The 23674-nt window shown below is 43.2% G+C and overlaps 2 protein-coding genes across 4 annotated transcripts in view; both read left to right on the plus strand.

Annotated features, from left to right (window-relative positions):
- Positions 1-2187, plus strand: part of LOC112259665 — a 28505-nt gene extending 26318 nt beyond the window's left edge. For both annotated transcript variants that reach the window (XM_042329116.1, XM_042329117.1), the window contains exon 12: positions 39-2187. In XM_042329116.1, coding sequence (XP_042185050.1) covers positions 39-1415 — 1377 coding nt within the window. In that variant the 3' untranslated portion in view covers positions 1416-2187. The remainder of the gene's footprint in view (positions 1-38) is intronic.
- A 4344-nt stretch (positions 2188-6531) lies between these two features.
- On the plus strand, positions 6532-13744 carry LOC112260905 (zinc finger protein 774). Of its 2 annotated transcripts, XM_024436283.2 has the most exons (7): positions 6535-6722; positions 6848-7019; positions 10492-10527; positions 10800-10833; positions 11223-11280; positions 11446-11647; positions 11772-13744. In XM_024436283.2, exons 2-7 carry the CDS (start codon positions 6897-6899, stop codon positions 12879-12881), a joined length of 1563 nt encoding a protein of 520 aa, XP_024292051.1. In that variant the 5' UTR covers positions 6535-6722; positions 6848-6896; the 3' UTR covers positions 12882-13744. The 2 variants fall into 2 exon arrangements, with proteins under 2 accessions (XP_024292050.1, XP_024292051.1); XM_024436282.2 differs by having other exon boundaries at positions 6532-7019.
- Positions 13745-23674: the final 9930 nt, after the last annotated feature.

A 23674-nucleotide genomic window follows, 5' to 3' on the forward strand; every position in this document is an offset into this window, starting at 1 on the left:
TGCTGATAGTAAAATGTGTGTTTGTTTCTTTTCGTGAGGAACCATGTAAGGACAGAGACCAGGATGATAGTTGTTCGTTGACGATGGAAATCACTGAGGAGATGTGTGACTATGACGAAGAAGTCTGTCCTCGGAGGAAAAGGGGAAAGCAGAGATCAGATGAGACCGAGTGGGAGCCGTCTGACGAGGAAGACATTGTAGTGGACTCTGATTCTTCTGAGGATTTGGAAACGGCAGGTTCCTCTGGACTAACAGAAAAGGCCAACGTTGATAATTCTCAGAGCGGAACAGAGAAAGAAGAGAGACTTGTGGAGTGGTGCACTGACTGTGGAGCCGAGCCTGTACTCACCTGCACCACACAGCGCCATAAGAAGCTGTACGCCTGTGGTGTGTGTGTGAGTGAGGTCCAACAAGCTGTTGGATTTGACCAATTCTACATGCAGTTCGAGGACCTCGCCAGCTTCAAGGAACATGTACGACGTGAACACAACACAAAACCTCATAGGTTGCTCTGTACAGACTGTGCCAAGCGTCACATCAAAAAGGATCATTTGTGTGTCTACAAGATTAAGAAGCTCCGCTGTCGAGATTGTGGTAAACGCGGTCTGAGTGAGCAGGGTCTGAAGTGTCACAGACGTCTCCATCAGAAAGGCAGCGTTTACCCATGTAAGTTCTGTCTCAAGCCATTCAGGGCCAAACAGGACAAGTTTACCCACGAGGAGAACCATCGGCATCCTTATCATTGCTCAGAATGCTCAGAAAGATTCAGGAACATTAGACTACGGAACAGACACCTTCAGAACCACAGAGGTCCAACGACAGCCGTCCACAGTGGCCAGAAGCCCCACAAGTGCCAGCTGTGCCAACGCTCGTATTCCCAGCCGAGCCACCTCAAGTCCCACATGCGCCTCCACACAGGGGAGAGGCCCTTCAAGTGCCATCAGTGTGAGAAGTTTTTCAATTACAGCATCAGTCTGAAGAACCACATCCAACTCTATCATGGCCCCGGCTCTCAGGAGCAGGAGAGTCGGGAGACAAACTGTGGGGCGGCGCAGGAGAAAGAGGAGGAGAGAGAGCGCAAGCGTCACTTTAAGGAGGATAATTTGTGTGCGTACAAGATCAAGAAGCTCTGCTGTCTAGACTGTGGTAAACGCTGTCTGAGTGAACAGGGTCTGAAGTGTCACAGACGTCTCCACCAGAAAGGCAGCGTTTACCCATGTAAGTTCTGCCTCGTGCCATTCAGGACCAAAGAGGACAAGCTTATCCACGAGGAGAACCATCGGCATCCTTATCAGTGCTCAGAATGCTCAGAAAGATTCAGGAACATTAATCTACGGGACAGACACCTTCAGAGCCACAGAGGTCCAACGAGATATATTTGTGACATCTGCGACAAACGTTTCCTTCCAGTTTAAACACCTACAGAAACATAGTCGTCCACAGTAGGCAGAGACCCCACACGTGCCAGCTGTGCCAACGCTCGTTCACTGAAAGAAACACCTCAGGGCCCACATGCGCTCCACATGTCAGCATTGTGAGAAGTGTTTCAATCGCATAGTCCATCTGAAGATCCACATCCAACGGCATCATGGCACCGGCTCTCAGAAGCAGGGAGAGAAAGTAGGAGGGGGAGAGTCAGGAACCAAACTAGTACTGAGCAGGAGAGAGAGTAGGAGGGGGAGAGTCAGGAACCAAACTCTAGTACTGAGCAGGAGAGAGAGTAGGAGGGGGAGAGTCAGGAACCAAACTCTAGTACTGAGCAGGAGAGAGAGTAGGAGGGGGAGAGTCAGGAACCAAACTCTAGTACTGAGCAGGAGAGAGAGTATCAGGAACCAAACTCTAGTACTGAGTAGGAGGGGGAGAGTCAGGAACCAAACTCTAGTACTGAGCAGGAGAGAGAGTATCAGGAACCAAACTCTAGTACTGAGTAGGAGGGGGAGTGTCAGGAACCAAACTCTAGTACTGAGCAGGAGAGAGAGTAGGAGGGGGAGAGTCAGGAACCAAACTCTAGTACTGAGCAGGAGAGAGAGTAGGAGGGGGAGAGTCAGAACTAAACTTTAGTACTGAGCAGGAGAGAGTAGGAGGGGGAGAGTCAGGAACCAAACTCTAGTACTGAGCAGGAGAGAGAGTAGGAGGGGGAGAGTCAGGAACCAAACTCTAGTACTGAGCAGGAGAGAGAGTAGGAGGGGGAGAGTCAGGAACCAAACTCTAGTACTGAGCAGGAGAGAGAGTATCAGGAACCAAACTCTAGTACTGAGTAGGAGGGGGAGAGTCAGGAACCAAACTCTAGTACTGAGTAGGAGAGAGAGTAGGAGGGGGAGAGTCAGGAGAGATTGGAACTGTATAGCATCATTATAATGATGTAAAAAGTCTGTCGTTCTGGCCCTGAACAAGGCAGTTAACCCACTGTTCCAAGGCCGCCATTGAAAGTAAGAATTTGTTCTTAACTGACTTGCCTAGTTAAATAAAGGTAAAATAAATAAAAATATAATGGGGAAATAAACGATGATGATCAACTCAAAGTTTGCTGGAGTTTGTTAAACACTGCCCAAAAAAACAAAGGGAACACTAAAATAACACATCCTAGATCTGAATGAATGAAATATTCTTATGAAATACTTTTTTCTTTACATAGTTGAATGTACTGACAACAAAATCACACACAAATTATCAATGGAAATCAAATTTATCAACCCATGGAGGTCTGGATTTGGAGTCACACTCAAAATTAAAGTGGAAAACCACACTACAGGCTGATCCAACTTTGATGTAATGTCCTTAAAACAAGTCAAAATGAGGCTCATTAGTGTGTGTGGCCTCCATGTGCCTGTATGACCTCCCTACATCGCCTGGGCATGCTCCTGATGATGGTCTCCTGAGGGATCTCCTCCCAGACCTGGACTAAAGCATCCGCCAACTCCTGGACAGTCTGTGGTGCAACGTGGCGTTGGTGGATGGAGCGAGACATGATGTCCCAGATGTGCTCAATTGGATTCAGGTCTGGGGAACGGGCGGGCCAGTCCATAGCATCAATGCCTTCCTCTTGCAGGAACTGCTGACACACTCCAGCCACATGAGATCTAGCATTGTCTTGCATTAGGAGGAACCCAGGGCCAACCGCACCAGCATATTGTCTTACAAGGGGTCTGAGGATCTCATCTCAGTACCTAATGGCAGTCAGGCTACCTCTGGCGAGCACATGGTGGGCTGTGCCGCCCCCCAAAGAAATGCCACACCATGACTGACCCACCGCCAAACCGGTGATGCTGGAGGATGTTGCAGGCAGCAGAACGTTCTCCACGGCGTCTCCAGACTCTGTCACGTGCTCAGTGTGAACCTGATTTCATCTGTGAAGAGCACATTGCACCAGTAGCGAATTTGCCAGTCTTGGTGTTCTCTGGCAAATGCCAAATGTCCTGCACGGTGTTGGGCTGTAAGCACAACCCCCACCTGTGGACGTCGGGCCCTCATACCACCCTCATGGAGTCTTTCTGACCGTTTGAGCAGACACATGCACATTTGTGGCCTGCTGGAGGTCATTTTGCAGGGCTCTGGCAGTGCTCCTCCTGCTCCTCCTTGCACAAAGGCGGAGGTAGCGGTCCTGCTGCTGGGTTGTTGCCCTCCTACGGCCTCCTCCACGTCTCCTGATGTACTGGCCTGTCTACTGGTAGCGCCTCCATGCTCTGGACATTACGCTGACAGACACAGCAAACCTTCTTGCCACAGCTCGCATTGATGTGCCATCCTGGATGAGCTGCACTACCTGAGCCACTTGTGTGGGTTGTAGACTCTGTCTCATGCTACCACTAGAGTGAAAGCACTGCCAGCATTCAGAAGTGACCAAAACATCAGCCAGGAAGCATAGGAACTGAGAAGTGATCTGTGGTCACCACCTGCAGAACCACTCCTTTATTGGGGGTGTCTTGCTAATTGCCTATAATTTTCCACCTGTTGTCTATTCCATTTGCACAACAGCATGTGAAATGTATTGTCAATCAGTGTTGCTTCCTAAGTGGACAGTTTGATTTCACAGAAGTGTGATTGACTTGGAGTTACATTGTGTTGTTTAAGTGTTCCCTTTATTTTTTTGAGCAGTGTATCTTCTCTGCTACAGTGCTGTGAAATCAGCGAGATTTACCGGGGATCCAAATCTCACAAAAAAACGTAAAAATAAAAAGACCTCCATTTATTGGACCCAATAATCACAAATCGTAGTTTATTATTTCAAGATGTTCTGTTTCTCCGACCCTCCCCTTTTCATGCTATCTTAGGAGGTATTGAGGCTTATTGTTGAGTAGTGGTTATTTGTAAGTAGGTACTCTGTCAAGGTGTGTAAATGAAATAAATATGCAATCCATTTAAAAAACAAATCGTTATGAACAGTGTTACTAAGGGGACATCGAAACAACAACGCTAACTATTAATGAGTTGAAAATATATATTTGAAAGTTCAATATTATACATAAAATAATATCTGGAATACTGGTTTAATTCCCATCCCACTATATGGCACTGTTCCACATGTTGCTCCCATTCAGGGGTCTGAGGATTCAGAAACAAAATAGTTGATGCTCTTGACACACATCCGTGCATTGGTAGATGTGCTGTACATTGTTATAAATAGTTCTGTTATAAGTCTATAGCAGGGTTAGTACTGTTGATAGCTGTGTAGTGCTGTCATAGAGGCCAACATTTGTCAGCGGTGGAAGTAGATTTTTGCTGGGGGGGGAAAAAAAGGCTCTACTTGGTGGTATGACACTGCATCTTATTAGTAGTCTGACGATTCCAAATCACCCCCATTTTTTGTAGGAAATACCTTTTTATAGATCCTACAGTACAGTTGTATAGTGTTTTCATGGAGACCTTCAATGATAATCACAAGTTTCGACAGCGGTGGCCATAGCGTTCTGCCTTAAAAATGGGGGGGGATTTGTCTGTAATGAAGCCCTTTTGTAGGGAATAACTCATTCTGATTGGCTGGGCCTGGCTTCCCACTCACTGGGTAGCCAATGTGAATCCATAGATTAGAGCCTATTGAATGTATTTAAATTGACTGATTTCCTTATGCACTGTAACTCATCAAAATCGTTAATTGTTACATGTTGCGTTTATATTTTTCTTCCGCATATAAATGTGAAGCATCGTGTTGGGGTTTCCACTCACTACCAAATATGGTGAAGGCCACGGGCCGGCAGTGTGAGGTGATGGAGCGAGATGGATTTTTCTCATCGATGCAACATTTGATCTCAATATAGTTTTCTATTTCCAAAACTAGAATCTGTTACGAACAGAGTGGACTAAATTTTTGTAGACTTTGGCTTTTGTTCTTTAGAAGGAATGCAAGGTCGAACTTAAATATTGCACCAGCACTTCACAGAGTAGGCGTTCCCTAACAGAAATATGCAAATACATGCTGTAACGTGCCTATAGGATCTCGCTAGCTCGTGTTTGGCTCTGCCCACATCCTTGCTTGTTTTTCCCACTATGATTCATTTGCTCCCATTGGAAATGACAGGCTGTGGTCTATCTTGGGTTACATATAAAAAATCTTTGGTATGACACGGGGTCCTATTAGAAGAGTGTCTGAGGATTCCAAATCACACCCATTTTATTGGAGACAACTTCTATAGAATGAACAGTACAGTAGCAAATAGCTGTATAGTGATATAACTTCAGTTTAAAATGGTACAGAAGCAAACAAGTAGATCAACCAAATTGTATTTTATAAAGCCTCTTTACAGTGCTCTACAGATACTCAACCCCAAAAAATGAAAGAGCGAGCAATTGAGATGCAGAAATACAGTGGCTAGAAAAAACTCCCCAGAAGACAGGAACCTAAGAAGAAAGATTAGAGAAGAACCAGGCTCGGAGGGGGTGGCAAAGTCCTCTTCTGGCTGTGCCTTGGGGAAACGTTGAGTACATGTGGCCATTAAGTCAAGATGGTTATTCAAGATATGCATAGATTACCAGCAAGGTCAAGAAATAACCCCAGTGGATATAGAGTGATGGAACAGTTCAAAACCTCAGGAGTCCGTGTCAGTTGGCTTTTCAGAGAGGACTGTGCCACCACAGAGGGGATATTTGTTGACCCGTTGCCACTAAAAAGGGCAACCAGTGGAGCACAAAAACCATTCCATACAACCTATATTTATCTGTTTATTTTCCCTTTCTTACCTAAACTATTTGTTGTACTTCAACTATGTTACAACACTGTACATAGACAATATAACATTTGAAATGTCTATATTATTTTAAAACTTTGAGTAATGTTTACTGCTAATTTCTAATTACTTATTTCCTTTCTCTTTATTGTCTATTCCACTTGCTTTGGCAATGTAAACATATATTTCCCATGCCAATAAAGACCTTAGAGAGAGATTGAGAGCGAATTTGCCGAGTTGAATAGGGTACACGCAAATAAGAGCGTTTCTGCATCACCTGTAGAACGGGATATCTACATTTACTGGTTGTAAGCTAGGTCGAAATATATATATATATATATATTAGGCATAAGGTTATCAGGGTGAAGGTAAAAAATCAAATTTGATGAGAAATAGAAATGGGCGGAGGTTATGACTTTGTGGCTGTGGTAACAACCAAGTGGATCCAGTTAACAATGGGCGATCAACAGCTTTTATTTTTGTGTCGACAACTAAAGTTTAGTCATGGTGTGGTGCTCAGTACCTGGATGTGCGAACTACAAGCAAGCACAGGCTGCTGGGGTAACGTTTCATCGATTACCTGTCAGAGATATTACTCGTAGTCGACAGTGGCTGGCGGCAATAAAGAACGCAGCCTATGATGTGAATACTGCACTGGATAAATATCCAAATGTCCGTGTTTGTAGCCAGCACTTTCACCCAGATGACTTCGAAACGGACCTGAGGTCTCAACTGATGGGTTTGCCAGGTCGTCGCACGTTGAAAAGTGAAGTTATTCCATCAATTTTCCCCTTCACTTCAAAGAGGAAGGCATCCGATCAGCCAACATCAGAGCAGCAGAAAACAAATCGAGCTGAGGTAACTACAGTAGCTATCGAACAGTTATTTATTTTTTCTAGCTAAAACAAATCTAACTCGTTTTCATAATACGCTGGCTAATCATTCCATCGCATAACCAACGTGATTTGTAACTTTGTAAACTACGTTAAGTGACAGAGTCGTGTTGTCGCGCTTCAACCAGGCTACTCTGCTCCAGCCTTGCAGGTTTGTCACTACACTAGTTACCACAGCCACAACGTCTGCACGGTATATATATCGTAAACAAAAAACGAGTTTATTGGTCTTCATTTAAGGTTCGGCATAAAGTTAGCAGTGTGGTTGAAGTTTTAAGAAGATATATTTTAGAAATAGGCGGGGTTTATTCATTTTGTGGTTGTGATAACTAGTTGACGACCGAAAATTAGGGGATATGACCCGGAAGTGGAAATGGAGAAGTCAAACCTGTAATCTCATACTTTCTCTAGACTATATTGTTGTCATCATGCCCGTGTGGTGTTCTGTACCATACTGTGCTAATTACAAACAAGCGCAAAAAGAAGGAGTAATCTTTCACAGTTTACCTACCGGAGATATACCCCGATGCCGTAAATGGCTCGCGGCTATCAAGAATAATATTTACAATGTCAACACACCAGTGGCCAAGTATCAAAACATCCGCGTCTGTAGTCAACATTTTCGTCCCGAAGATTATTTGAGGGATTATCAATCTGAATTGATGGGGAAGCCAAATCGACGGCAGCTAAAAAGGGACGCTATACCATCGGTGTTTTCCTTCACAACAAAACGGAAGACATCCGATCAACCAACACCAGCACAGAAGAAAAGATCTCGATTAGAGGTAACCTAGCCTTACCTAGACTAAGTTAACTAGTTACAGCAAACACTGTAGTCCTGTATTTAATGAATCGGCCAAATCAACTCAGTTTGCTGAAATTAGTATATTTTCCACCCTCTCTGCTCAAGCCTTGCTGATCAGAAATTGTAAACTTGTTGAATCTCCCGGTAGTCAGACGTTACTTCAGACGGTATTCTCTGCAATGTTTCAGCCATGAAACCCTGAAGATCCAATAACCGTTTAGCTGCTTTCAGAATAATTTCAAGTTTCTTAGATTTTTTGTTGTTACTTTGAATTTGACAATTAATCACCTGCGAAATAAACAGAAAAATCAACCTTCTTTACGATTAGTGTTTCAGGATCTCTCAAGTGACTGACATCCACATCCTGTTGGGCACTGACATAGCTTCATCATCTCTACTCGTTGCGTTGAACATTTTTACTGCCTCTGTATAGGACACCTCAATTTCTACTGCCTCTGTGTAGCCGATGTGAAATGGCTAGCTATTTAGCTGTGGTGCGCGCTAGTGGCGTTTCAATCGGTGACGTCACTTGCCTTGAGACCTTGAAGTAGTGGTTCCCCTTGCTCTGCAAGGGCTGCGGCTTTTGTGGAGTGTTGGGTAATGATGCTTCGAGGGTGACTGTTGACGTGTGCAGAGCGTCCCAGGTTCGCGCCCAGGTCGGGGCGAGGGACGTAAATTCTATACTGTTACATCTGCAGGACACCTTCTCAATTTTTACTGCCTCTACATAGGACACCTTCTCGACAGCCCTGATCCTTCCTACTTTGACCTCCTTCACCCTAACAGGCCACCCAGGGAACTATGGAACGTGATTCCCATCACAATTGGAACACCGTCCACCCTCAGTCTTCAACAATGCATACTTTGTTGTCCTGCATATACCACCGCTGGCTTGCTTCTGAAGCTAAGCAGGGTTGGTTGTGGTCAGTCCCTGGATGGGAGACCAGATGCTGCTGGAAGTGGTGTTGGAGGGCCAGTAGGAGGCACACTCTCCTCTGGTCTAAAAAAATCTCCCAATACCCCACGGCAGTGATTGGGGACACTGCCCTGTGTAGGGTGCCGTCTTTCGGATGGGACGTTAAACGGGTGTCCTGACTCTCTGAGGTCATTAAAGATCCCATGGTACTTATCGTAAGAGTAGGGGTGTTAACCCCGGTGTCCTGGCTAAAATTCCCAATCTGGCCCTCAAACCATTAGTCACCTAATAATCCCCAGTTTACAATTGGCTCATTCATCCCCCTCTTCTCCCCTGTAACTATTCCCCAGGTTGTTGCTGTAAATGAGAACGTGTTCTCAGTCAACTTACCTGGTAAAATAAGAGATAAATAAAAAAATATACCCACTTGGGTGATTGAAAGATGAACTGAGGTCCAGACTCCAGTCCAGTTGGTGGTGGTAATGCACCTTAAAGTTGGTTTCCAACCGCCATATATGAAGTTCGATGAAGAAGCCTGAAGGAGAAGAGATTACTAGAAACTAACTTTCTTTACTGTGGATTAATTGTTGGAATAGAGGACCTTGTGCATTTCAGGCAAAGTAACAACCCACTGTTTATATCTGATATAGAATTTTATTATCAATGTTTATAATTTTCAATTATTCTAATTGGCCTGCAACCCAGAGTGTGTAAATGAAACAGACAGAATTCCCAGCTCACAATTAGTCAAATCAATGTTTATTCACGAGAGCTCTCCCGTTCATATACAAAGATGTTCCTTTTATAACATTCTTCTAACCTACGCACACACATGCACACTAACATTAGGAGAGCTATCTTCTTCTCCAGAATTTTCACCACAGTTTATCACTATCAGTTGACAGTTCCATTCCCCCCCAGATAAAGGAAACCTGGAGGGGTACTCCCTGTCCTATCGTACATTCTCAGAGTTATAGCCGGGTCGGTTCAACCATAGTTTAATTGTTTCTAGGTGTTTTCTTAGGCATACCCACACATTCCTCTCTCCCCAGTCCAACCTAGTTGGACATATGTTTAATAATTTTAATTACTCCTTATCCATGCTACATAACCTGTAATCCCTAATGGTTAAGTTTCCGGGTAGAATTATTTAATCCTTTATCTTAAACCTTATAAATTATTTTATCAATATCCCAGGACAAATTAGCTAGCAACAGAAAACTAACTAGCTAAATTGCCATAAATGTTTAATGCTTTTCGACCTGTCCCCAAATTAATAAAGCCGGTTCAGAGTTAGTTTTGATATTTTAACCTGCATGTCCTGATCGCGTCTGGTGTGGGTGGTCAATATCAAAATACGGGCGTGCGGCGTGCGTTGTTTTGCCTTCCTGCGTCACTTCATACACCGAAGATCTCCGCTGAACAGAACCACATGGGTTTTATCCGTCTCTGTGACCCCCGATGACTTCAGAACAAAGTTAACTACAAATTCAAAACCTGCCAATGTCTTTGCAATTGATACAAACAATTTATACGAGAACTGAGATGACTGCATTAAAATATAAAACAGTAGGCTATATGTCTATATCAATCATATTGGAATACATTTCATGTTCAATCAAGTGAGTTCTATTTTGTTACTTGTTGGCTACTGTCTGTAATTTGTCTCAATATATTTCATGATGTGTAGCCTAACATTTTGTGTTTTCTTTACAGTATCTGAAGAGTATTGAAGCTCTCATCACACCAGAGGTGAGTCGGTGCAATATCAACCACTTCATTTGTTACTGTTTAATATAACACACAGCCTAGCCCTACCTCATTACTGTAGAGACTGATGAATGGTGCCATCCCTGGTTGAGGTCGTGTTGAATGCGTTCCAAATGCCACCCTATATAGGGCAGGGCTATACTTTTGATCAGAACCCTATGGGCACTATAAAGGGCTCCATTTGAGATGGAGACATTGACATGTTTACTGGGATGTCTGTACAATGAAAAGTGATCACAGATGTGTCTATACAGGTGGCTCCAATATTGCCTGGAAGGAAGAACAAAGGTCAGTATAAAGTAACTCTGCGTTATCCACATTCTTGTCAGTGGTAAAACAGCACTCACATTTTCATCATGTTTTTCTGTCTTGTATATATTTTTTTGCTAATATCTTTGAATAGTTAACTAAACGTTTTCTGCATTGTACTGGTCACTGTTTCGTCTAGTTTTTGGATTCTACCTGCCTTCCTTCCTCGGATCTTATCTCACCTGATATTATTCTAAAATATCAACACTGGTGTATTGTACAGGCATCTTTTTCATTCCACTTCAAGAAATGGTGGTAAATTGGCCATGACTATTCCACTTAGTTTTCCAATTAGACTGTAACAATGAAGACAGGTAGAATTTCTGTCTCATAGAATGACAGTGATGTTCCTATGTGAATGTTCACAGGTGTTCTGACTCGTCCCCGTGTCCAGGATTCTGGAACCAGCATTGACATTACACCTGAGTACGTTCAAATAATCCCACCACCTCTTTGTTATCGGTACTTAACAATCCTACAGCCCAGATGTATTTGGTCATTGACTGTCAATTTTTGAAGTGTTTAGAGATTGTAAGATTGTGGTACGATTTTAAAAACCCCTCTATGTTGCTTCCCCCCCTCCATCTACAGGAGTGCAGATGTGTGTGTGAACAGAGTCTGTCTGCTGCAGCTCTTCCTGCTCTGCGAGAGGTGTGGCTGCGATTGTGATGCCAGGATCCAGGATGAACTGGGTTGCTTCTCTGTCGTTCAGAAGTGCCCGTTCTGCAGTCACCACAGGAAATGGATGAGCCAGCCCTCTTTTGCCCAGGAAACCTGTGGATTGAAGGAAGAGGTGGGTATGCACTGGATACAATGTAGTGGACACGATGAAATACAAACTCTGTACACAACATTCTTAACAAGATTCTGACATGCCTCTAATCCATAATAATGATATTTTGTTTTCCTTTCCTAAGGCAATTGGAGGGACATGGTCCCAGCCATGTGAAGACAGAGACCCAGACCTAGAGAACATTTGCTTGACTATGGAAATCACTGAGGAGTTGTGTGAACATGATGCTCGGTCCTCGGACGAGGAGAGTGAGGAGGACGAAAAGCCCAAGAAGCGGAATAAGCAGGAGAGATCAGATGAGACCGAGTGGGAGCCGTCTGACGAGGAAGACATTGTAGTGGACTCTGATTCTTCTGAGGATTTGGAAACTGCAGGTTCCTCTGGACTAACAGAAAAGGCCAACGTTGATAATTCTCAGAGCGGAACAGAGAAAGAAGAGAGACTTGTGGAGTGGTGCACTGACTGTGGAGCCGAGCCTGTACTCGCCTGCACCACACAGCGCCATAAGAAGCTGTACGCCTGTGGTGTGTGTGTGAGTGAGGTCCAACAAGCTGTTGGATTTGACCGATTCTACATGCAGTTTGAGGACCTCGCCAGCTTCAAGGAACATGTACGACGTGAACACAACACAAAACCTCATAGGTTGCTCTGTACAGACTGTGGCATCTTTCCTCACAAGAAGGACCATTGGTGTGAGCACAAGATCAAGAAATTCCACTGTGTAGACTGTGGTAAGCGCTGTAGGACTGAAACGGGTATCAAGATTCACAGGCACCTCCACCACCCTGACCATGTTTTCCCCTGTAAGTTCTGCCTGCAGCCATTCAAAACCAGGTCAGACAAACTGACACACGATGAAAGCCATCATGGTGAGATCTCTCCCTACCAGTGCTCAGAATGCTCCGAAAAATTTGATGACCTAACGGCAAGGAACAGCCACCTACGAACCCACAGCAACCTGAATAGAAACATCTGCCACACTTGTTACAAAGAATTTTCTAACAAAAACCATCTGGAGAGGCACATGATTATTCACACAAGGCAGAAGCCCCACATGTGCCAGGTCTGCCAACAGTCCTTCAACCAAGCGAGCCACCTTAAGTCCCACATGCGCCTCCACACAGGGGAGAGGCCCTTCAAGTGCCAGCAGTGTGAGAAGTGCTTCAATCACAATGTCAGTTTGAAGAACCATATCCAACGCTATCATGGCCTTGAGAAGAGTATCACAAGCTGAGGGAGAGGAGACTATCACAAGCTGAGGGAGAGGAGACTACCGCAGGCTGAGGGAGAGGAGACTACCGCAGGCTGAGGGAGAGGAGACTACCGCAGGCTGAGGGAGAGGAGACTACCGCAGGCTGAGGGAGGGGAGACGACCGCAGGCTGAGGGAGGGGAGACGACCGCAGGCTGAGGGAGGGGAGACGACCGCAGGCTGAGGGAGGGGAGACGACCGCAGGCTGAGGGAGGGGAGACGACCGCAGGCTGAGGGAGGGGAGACGACCGCAGGCTGAGGGAGGGGAGACGACCGCAGGCTGAGGGAGGGGAGACTTCCGAAGGCTGAGGGAGGGGAGACTTCCGCAGGTTGAGGGAGGGGAGACTACCGCAGGCTGAGGGAGGGGAAGGGAGAGAGAAGGTGAGGCCCAGAGGGACATCTAGAACCGCTGGGGAAGGAAATGTAGCTGTAGAAAACTTAGATTGGTCACACCGGGGTTGTGTTCATAGGGCACACCGTAGCAAAACGTTTTTCAACCGGAAATTAAAATGAGCTATTTACTACGACTTTAACCAGTACTTCGTTTGTGTTGATGTTATATAACATGTATTGATTACTTTCTACATATTTTAAACATTTGGAATTCCAGTTGTTTTAATAGTTGTTGAAATATCATATTAGAAAATAGTTATATTTATATAGAGGATTTTTGTATTTGCTGTCATGAGGATGATTTAAAGTTCCATTTTTAAATACTGCCTTTATAGATTTCCGTGCAACTTTTAAGATTTGAAATCGATGTAATATTCAAGCTCAATATAATATCCAACTATATCAGTGAATCATAGTCCGCTCAGTTCTGTGACATAAACAGAATTGTTCAACAGAGTGGTTAACTGTACGATTCATTATGCACGTGCTTCACATACGAATGCAGAAATGTATTTGTATTTATTATGGATCCCCAGTAGTTCCTGCCAAGGCAGCAGCTACTCTTCCTGGGGTTTATTATGGATCCCCATTAGTTCCTGCCAAGGCAGCAGCTACTCTTCCTGGGGTTTATTATGGATCCCCATTAGTTCCTGTTGTCAAGGCAGCAGCTACTCTTCCTGGGGTTTATTATGGATCCCCATTAGTTCCTGCCAAGGCAGCAGCTACTCTTCCTGGGGTTTATTATGGATCCCCATTAGTTCCTGCCAAGGCAGCAGCTACTCTTCCTGGGGTTTATTATGGATCCCCATTAGTTCCTGCCAAGGCAGCAGCTACTCTTCCTGGGGTTTATTATGGATCCCCATTAGTTCCTGCCAAGGCAGCAGCTACTCTTCCTGGGGTTTATTATGGATCCCCATCAGTTCCTGTTTATTATGGATCCCCATTAGTTCCTGCCAAGGCAGCAGCTACTCTTCCTGGGGTTTATTATGGATCCCCATTAGTTCCTGCCAAGGCAGCAGCTACTCTTCCTGGGGTTTATTATGGATCCCCATCAGTTCCTGCCAAGGCAGCAGCTACTCTTCCTGGGGTTTATTATGGATCCTCATTAGTTCCTGTCAAGGCAGCAGCTACTCTTCCTGGGGTTTATTATGGATCCCCATCAGTTCCTGTCAAGGCAGCAGCTACTCTTCCTGGGGTTTATTATGGATCCCCATTAGTTCCTGCCAAGGCAGCAGCTACTCTTCCTGGGGTCCAGTTAAATTAAGGCAGTTTATACAATTTTAAAAACATTACAATACGTTCATAACAGATTTCCCAACACACTGTGTGCCCTTAGGCCCCTACTCTATCACATATCTACAGTACAAAATCCATGTGTAAGTGTGTGTATAGTGCTTATATTATCGTGTGTGTGTATGCATGTGTCTGTGCCTATGTTTATGTTGCTTCACAGTCCCCGCTGTTCCATAAGGTGTTTTTTTAATCTAATTTTACTGCTGGCATGAGTTACTTGATGTGAAATAGAGTTCCATGTAGTCATGTCTCTATGTAGTACTGTGCACCTCTCATCGTCTGTTCTGGACATGGGGACTATGAAGAGACCTCTGGTGGCATGTCTTGTGGCGTATGCAGTACCAGTAGTTCAAACAGACTGCTCGGTGCATTCAACATGTCAATACCTCTCATAAATACAAGTAGTGATGAAGTCGATCTCTCTTCTACTTTGAGCCAGGAGAGATTGACATTCATATTATTAATATTAGCTCACGGTGTACATCCAAGGGTCAGCCGTGCTGCCCTATTCTGAGCCAATTGCAATTTTCCAAAGTCCCTATTTGTGGCACCTGACCACATGACTGAACAGTAGTCCAGGTTTCGACAAAACTAGGGCCTGTAGGACCTGCCTTGCTGATAGTGCCATTAAGAAGGTAGAGCAGTGTTACTCCAAGCAGTTTAGTCACCTCGGTACTACACAACTTGCTCAATTTCTACATTGTTTATTAAAAGAAGACAGCAGCTCTTTGTTAAGTTTTGCAGTCATTTCAGTTGCTGTAGTAGCTGACATGTAAAGTGTTCAATCAAATTTATATATAAAGCCCTTCTTACATCAGCTGATGTCACAAAGTGCTGTACAGAAACCCAGCCTAAAACAGCAAGCAATGCAGGTATAGAAGCACAGTGGCTAGGAAAAACTCCCTAGAAAGGCCGGAACCTAGGAAGAAACATAGAGAGGAACCAGGCTATGAGGGGTGGCCAGTCCTCTTCTGGCTGTGCCGGGTGGAGATTTATAACAGAACATGGCCAAGATGTTCAAATGTTCATAGATGACCAGCAGTGTCAAATAATAATAATCACAGTAGTTGTCGAGGGTGCAACAGGTCAGGACCTCAGGAGTAAATGTGAGTTGGCTTTTCATAGCCGATCATTCAGAGTATCTCAACCGCTTCTGCTGTCTCTAGAGGGTTGAAAACAGCAGGTCTGGGACAAGGTAGCACGTCCGGTGAACAGGTCAGGGTTCCACAGCCGCAGGCAGAACAGTTGAAACTGAAGCAGCAGCACAACCAGGTGGACTGGGGACAGCAAGGTCCTAGGGCTCAGGTCCTCCAAGAGAGAGAGAGAGAAAAAAGCGAATTAGAGAGAGCATACTTAAAAATCACACAGGACACCGGATAATACAGGAGAAATAGTCCAGATATAACAGACTGACCCTAGCCCCCCGACACAAACTATTGCAGCATAAATACTGGGGGCTGAGACAGGAGGGGTCGGGAGACACTGGCCCAGTCCGACAATACCCCCAGACAGGGCCAAACAGGCAGGATATAACCCCACCCACTTCCAGAGCACAGCACCCACACCACTAGAGGGATATATTCAACCACCAACTTACTATCCTGAGACAAGGCCGAGTATAGCCCATGAAGAACTCCCCCATGGCACGAACCCAAGGGGGGGAGCCAACCCGGACCGGAAGATCACGTCAGTGACTCAACCCACTCAAGTGATGCACCCCTCCTAGGGACGGCATGGAAGAGCACCAGTAAGCCAGTGACTCAGCCCCTGTAATAGGGTTGAGGCAGAGAATCCCAGTGCAGAGAGGGGAACTGGCCAAGCAGAGACAGCAAGGGCGGTTCGTTGCTCCAGTGCCTTTCAGTTCACCTTCACACTGGGCCAGACTACAGTCAATCATAGGACCTACTGAAGAGATGAGTCTTCAATAAAGACATGAAGGATGTGACCGAGTCTGCATCTCTCACATGGATAGGCAGACCATTCCATAAAAATGGAGCTCTATAGGTGAAAGCCCTGCCTCCAACTGTTTGTTTAGAAATTCTAGGGACAGTAAGGAGGCCTGCGTCTTGTGATCGCAGAGTACTTGTAGGTATGTACAGCGGGACCAAATCGGAAAGATAGGAAGGAGCAAGCCCATGTAATGCTTTGTAGGTTAGCAGTAAAACCTTGAAATCAGCCCTTGTCTTAACAGGAAGCCAGTGTACAAAGGCTAGCACTTGAGTAATATGATCAAATGTTTTGGTTCTAGTCAAGATTCTAACAGCTGTGTTTAGCACGAACTGAAGTTTATTTAGTGCTTTATCCTGGTAGCTGGAAAGTAGAGCATTGCAGTAGTCTAACCTAGAAGTGACAAAAGCATGGATTCATTTTTCTGCATAATTTTTGGACAGAAAGTTTAAGATTTTTGCAATGTTACGTAGATGGAAAAAAGCTGTCCTTGAAACAGTCTTGATATATTCGTCAAAAGAGAGATCAGGGTCCAGAGTAACGCCGAGGTCCTTTACAGTTTTATTTTAGACGACTGAACAACCATCAAGATTAATTGTCAGATTCAACAGAAGATCTCTTTGTTCCTTGGGACCTAGAACAAGCATCTCTGTTTTGTCTGAGTTTAAAAGTAGAACATTTGCAGCCATCCTCTTCCTTATGTCTGAAACACAAGCTTCCAGGGAGGGCAATTTTGGGGCTTCACACCATGTTTCATCGAAACATACAGCTGTGTGTAGTCCGCATAGCAGTGAAAGTTAACACTGTTTCTGAATGACATCACCAAGAGGTCAAATATATAGTGAAAAAAATAGTTTTATAGTGAAAACAATGTCGGAAAACCGACATTTACAGTTGATTTGTCAGAGGACAAACAATCTAGAGACAAACTGATATCTTTCCAACAGATAAGATCTAAACCAGGCCATAACTTGTCCGTGGAGACCAATTTGGGTTTCCAATCTCTCCAAAAGAATGTGGTGATCGATGGTATCAAAACCAGAGCCTCGGTAGTTTTTTTGTGGAATTGTTAGTTAGATTACTTGCTCGTTATTACTGCATTGTCGGAACTAGAAGCACAAGCATTTCGCTACACTCGCATTAACATCTGCTAACCATGTGTATGTGACAAATACAATTTGATTTGATTTGATTTGATTTGGTCTGACGCCATTAAAAGGTAATTTATCACCTTCACAAGTGCAGTCTCAGTGCTATGATGGGGTCTAAAACCAGACTGAAGCGTTTCGTATACATTGTCTTCAGGAAGGCAGTGAGTTGCTGAGCAACAGCTTTTCCCATTTTTTTTGAGAGGAATGGGAGATTCGATATAGGCCAATAGTTTTTTATATTTTCTGGGTCAAGGTTTGGCTTTATCTGGAGAAACTTTATTACTGCCACTTTTTGTGAGTTTGGTACACATCCGGTGGATAGAGAGCCGTTTATTATGTTCAACATAGGAGGGCCAAGCACAGGAAGCAGCTGCAGCACTACTCTGTTCCTATGGCCCAGGTAGCCCCGGCACAAACTGACAAAGCTCCTATAGGCCAGATACCTGGAATGAGTACAAATGTCTTCTATCGGTCCCACTGCCAATCACAGATAGACGAGTAGCCCCTGTCCATTGATACTTCCTACTAAGTCTGTTAAAGGGCATGGACTGAAAAATAGTAATGTACCGTGGAAAGTATTCAGACCCATTGACATTTTCTACATTTTGTTACGTTACAGCTTTATTCTAAAATTGATTAAATAAAAAAAGATCCTCAGCAATCTACACACAATACCTCAATGACAAAGCGAAAACAGGTTTGTAGAATTGTTTGCTAATTTATTAAAAATAAAAAACAGCAATACCTTATTTACGTAAGTATTCAGACCCTTTGCTATGAGACACGAAATTGAGCTCAGGTGCATCTTGTTTCCATTGATCATCCTTGAGATATTTCTACAACTTGATTGGAGTCCACCTGTGGTAAATTAAATTGATTGGACATGATTTGGAAAGGCACACAGCTGTTTATATAAGGTGCCACAATTGACAGTGCATGTCAGAGCAAAAACCAAGCCATGATGTCAAAGGAATTGTCCATAGAGCTCAGAAACAGGATTGTGTCGAGGCACAGATCTGGAGAAGGGTACCAAAAAATGTCTGCCACATTGAAGGTGCCCAAGAACACAGTGGCCTCCATCATTCTTAAATGGAAGAAGTTTGGAACCACCAAGACTCTTTATGGTAGAGTGGCCAGACGGAAGCCACTCCTCAGTAAAAGGCACATGACAACCCGCTTGGACTTTTCCAAAAGGCAACTAAAGACTCTCAGACCATGAGAAACAAGATTCTCTGGTCTGATGAAACCAAGACTGAACTCTTTGGCCTGAATACCAAGCGTCACGTCAGGAGGAAACCTGTCAACATCCCTACAGTGAAGCATGGTGGTGGCAGCATCATGCTTTGGGGATGTTTTTCAGTGACAGGGACTGTAAGACTAGTCATGATCGAGGCAAAGCTGAACATAGCAAAGTACGGAGAGATCCTTGATGAAAACCTGTTTGAGAGCGCTCAGGACTTAAGACTGGGGCGAAGGTTCACCTTCCAACAGGACAATGACCCTAATCACACGGCCAAGATGATGCAGGAGTGGTTTCAGGACGAGTGGCTCAGCCAGAGCCCGGACTTGAACATATCTGGAGAGACCTGAAAATAGCTGTGCAGAGACGCTCCCCATCCAACCTTACAGAGCTGAGTGGATCTGCAGAAAATAATGGGAGAAACTCCCCAAATACAGGTGTCCCAAGCTTGTAGTGTCATACCCAAGAAGACTTCAGGCTGTAATCGCTGCCAAAGGTACTTCAACAAAGTATCCCTCTAGGCTGGGTAAAGTCCTATTTTTCAGGAAGGGAGCAAGTAGTAGAGGTTAATGGTTACATGTCTTAGGCAAAACCAATGAGTGTGGCGTTCCGCTGGGGAGCGTGCTTGGGCCTCTGCTGTTTTTATTGTATATTAATAATATTGAAGATGCTTGTTCTTGCCATCTTTTTCTTTATGCGGATGACTCTACACTTCTGGTGTCTCACAAAAGTAAAACTATGTTGGAGAGCATACTTATCACAGAGTTTACTAACATTAGCAAATGGCTTGGAGATAATAAGCTATCTCTGCACTTAGGGAAACATGAAGCAATTATTTTTGGATCCAGACCTAAATTGTGTAGGTTGTCTGACATCAGAGTGGAGTTAGGGGGTGAGGTGCTGACTACTAAAACCTCTGTTATCTACTTGGGATGTATCCTTGATGGAATCTTGGGAGGTGTGAGCATGGCCAATAAGGTGCTAGGGAAGGTTAATGCCAGGACTAGGTTTTTGGCTAGAAAGTCCAAGCTGCTTGATAAGGACTCCATGAAAGTGCTAGCCACTGCCCTCATTCAATGCTATTTTGACTATGCTAGTACTTCCTGGTTTGGGGGCTTATCTAAACTTATGAAGGGGAAGTTCCAGATAGCCCAGAATAAGCTGATCAGGGTGGTATTAAAGGTGGGTCCACATACTCACATAGGCAGGAGCTGCTTTCAGGAACTAAACTGGCTGCCTGTTGAGGCTAGGGTGTCCCAGATTAGACTAGGTTTGGTTTACAGGGGTATTTATGATCCTGCGCCCAGATATTTAAGTGATTACTTTCCTCGCTTTCGGGATGCACACAATCACAGCACCAGATCAGGTGTTGCTTATGTGTGCTTATACAGGTTCAGGAGTAATGCTGGGAAAGGTAATGTCTTGTATACTGGAGAACTCAGAATGGAATGAGTTGCCTCTGCCTATAAAAACAATGTCCTCTCTGGGCAGCTTTAAAAATAAGGTAAAAATATGTTTGATGTCTTCTGTGCCCATATGAATAACCCTTATGATGTAACTGGAATGATGAGATTGATTTTCTTCTATGTTTTTGATGAGATAGATGTTCTTCTTCTATGTTTTTGTTTTATTATTTCACTGCCATTCTGTGTTCCATCTTGTCCAGCCATCTTGTCTCAAGAGGACCACAATGGAAGTAAGTCACAGACTTTATTGTGTGTTGTCCTCGATGATTTTATTCGTGTGCATGCATGTATGGCTTTTAAGTTTTATGTGTGCTTGTTTTTTTTTAAATGGTCGAATTAATAAACTAAAGTAAAGGGTCTGAATATTTGTGCAAATGTGATATTTCCCTTTTTTATTTTTTAAAAATAGATTAGCAAACATTTCTAAAAAACTGTTTTTGCATTGTCATTATGAGGCATTGTGTGTAGATTGATGAGAATTTTTTTTATTTTTAATCAATTTTAGAATAAGGCTGTAACCTAACAAAATGTGGAAAAAGTCAAGGGGTCTGAATACTTTTCTAAGGCACTGTATAGACCCAAGATTGTTCTGCTAAGGGGACAAAAGTTCTATAATAGTTTTTTTCAGAGTGTAGTGGTTTAAACATGCCCTACAACCGATTAGTAGGAAGGAAGTTACGATTCAAGGGGCTATGGGTCTATCTATGATTGACTGTATGACTATTATAAAAACACATTTGTAGTGTGTTTAGGAGCAGTGGTCACCATCCATCCTCTTGAAGATCTATTCTCCGATAGGTTTTCCCTCCTCATCACATATCACAACCGATTCCGCCAAGCAAGTTCTTGTTGAGAAGCTAAGTGTAGTTGTGTGCGTGAAATACTAACTCTTCTACCTTTCCTACCACAGGATATGTGTATTGTCAGTGTTGGAGAAAGCTGGTGATGACAATGTAAATTAAACCACTTGTATTTTTTTGTACTTTATACCCTCGATGACTACTCCGATGCCGCTCTAGACTTCTTATCTGATCATGTTTAGCCAACACACTCTTACTTTCACCATCATCTGTTTTTCTTCTCACAGGAACACCTTACAGAGCTTGTGCACATGTAAAACAACCACTTCTAAGGAAGATACATAACCTTGTTTACTATCGGTTTATTATCTTATGTAAATAACTGATGATAATTTATGAAGAATGACAACCTTTCATTGCAGTCTGGTTGCTTTGTTTACCTTTAACAGCAGAAAACATTCCCAAATGTATAAACAGGTTGTTGTGCTCCTGCACCTATTGAAAACGATACAACAATGACATAAGAGGCATTATGTAATGTTTGTTTAGATGACAAGACAAAGTAGCCTGCACACCTGTGGAAGATGGTCACTTTCAGGGTCCAATTCCAGCTACAACTGACAGGTTGAATACCTTGTGCCCTTTTCACCCTTTAAAAAAAAAGAGTAAACAGAATGGGCGCTAGACCATCCTATCAGCCAATCAGGACTGTGTATGTAAATATCTAATTTCATATTCAAATTTGTTTCCTGACAACCTCATGATCAGACTGAGTGGCCCAAGGAGGCGCAGTGAAAATAAATTATAAAAACACACGCGGTAATTGATTAGACATAAATTGATGATTTAAAAATAAAATCCAAAGACTGCATGGGGGCTTTAATAATTTTAAGTTTCACGTTCCATGGGCGGATGTCAGAGTTCGACGTCACAAAGATTCCAGAAAGCAGGGACCCTTTTTAAATGAACGTTAAAAACATCCAATCACACGTTTATAGCTTGCTGGTAGCCAATCACTGGAGTCCATGCGTTATGACATTCGTATCATGTTGGTGACATGATTATAGCCACAAGGCAAAGCCGGTCATAACACATGGGCGGTGCTCGAGAGTATCAAAACCGCAATGTATCATTGGTAAATCGTGACTGACTGTCTGACCTACAAATATAAATGATTTTTAAATTTATGATGCAATTTGATATGTAGATCAGTCCTTCGACAGTCACCTGAAGTCGTTTTGATACTCTCGAACACGTCCATGGCCTCAAGTATCGTCACTTAAGTATATCCTGCCCACAGCCTAAATAACACATTTCCAGTTGTTGTATTTTGGGATTCAAAATAAAGTTTACCGGAAATATTGTCCAACTGTACTGAGAAGGTTTGGGTTTCCAAAATATGAAGTATTAATATATAAAATATTAAAGATGTTGAACGTGTGGTCATATTATTTGTCTTTGCTTCGTCTAATTTTTTAAAATGAGATCTCAAATTCATTTGCGCATAATCTTCTCTATTTACGGTTGACTACTTTCATCACTTGCGGTCATAATTCCCCCTATTTTACTTTGTGGCGTGGATGAGCTCTGAGGCGCTGAGAAGCCAGCAAAAATAAGCAAGACCAAGCAGGAATAAGGCGTTTAACTCGGCGATTTCCCTTCGAAATAAAAGTCCCACAACTAAGCTTTTTCTTTTGTAACATTTTTATTAGGAAATGTTAACAGACTTAGAATTTTGTTTGACTATATAAACATTTTAGTGGCACAAATAATATTATAGCATTGCCGATATTGTAAACAGTATTGGAAGTAATGATCACTAGATAGTTATAGTTATTTTGGTAACACCAGTAATTCAAACAAAACATTCGTTATAATGCCACTGTTAATAATTATTATTATATAGTAGGCCTATAGGCCGCTAAGGTCATACATAAAAAAATATATATATATATAATAACAACTCTGTGTTGTCTGTTCACACTGCTATGCTTTATCTTGGCCAGGTCGCAGTTGCAAATGAGAACTTGTTCTCAACTAGCCTACCTGGTTAAATAAAGGTGAAATATATATATTTTTTAAACTATAATTGTACTATAAATTGTATAACATAAATAATAATATAATAATAATATATAACATTTAATAATATCCCAGTGTTATTTAGCCCATTCTTATTGAATGATGTTCAGTACGTTTTTCATATTAGACATACATATTGCATCATTCATAATTGCTTGTACATTGTGTCGCAGTAAAAGGGGGGTCCATTCTACTCAGGAGCACCTCCAGTTTCCAAATCCACAGGTTTTAAACACCCATCATCATTGGTGCTCATTTTGTGGCCCTTAAAGAGTGGCCAATCGGCTTGAATCCAATCTTTTTTTTTCATATTGAACATACCACATTGCACCGTAGACAATTTCCTGTACGTTGTGTCACAGTTAAATGGGGGATTTATTCTAATCAGGAGCACTTCTAGTTTCC

The sequence above is a fragment of the Oncorhynchus tshawytscha genome, linkage group LG10, assembly GCF_018296145.1.
Source record: "Oncorhynchus tshawytscha isolate Ot180627B linkage group LG10, Otsh_v2.0, whole genome shotgun sequence".
NCBI lineage: Eukaryota > Metazoa > Chordata > Actinopteri > Salmoniformes > Salmonidae > Oncorhynchus > Oncorhynchus tshawytscha.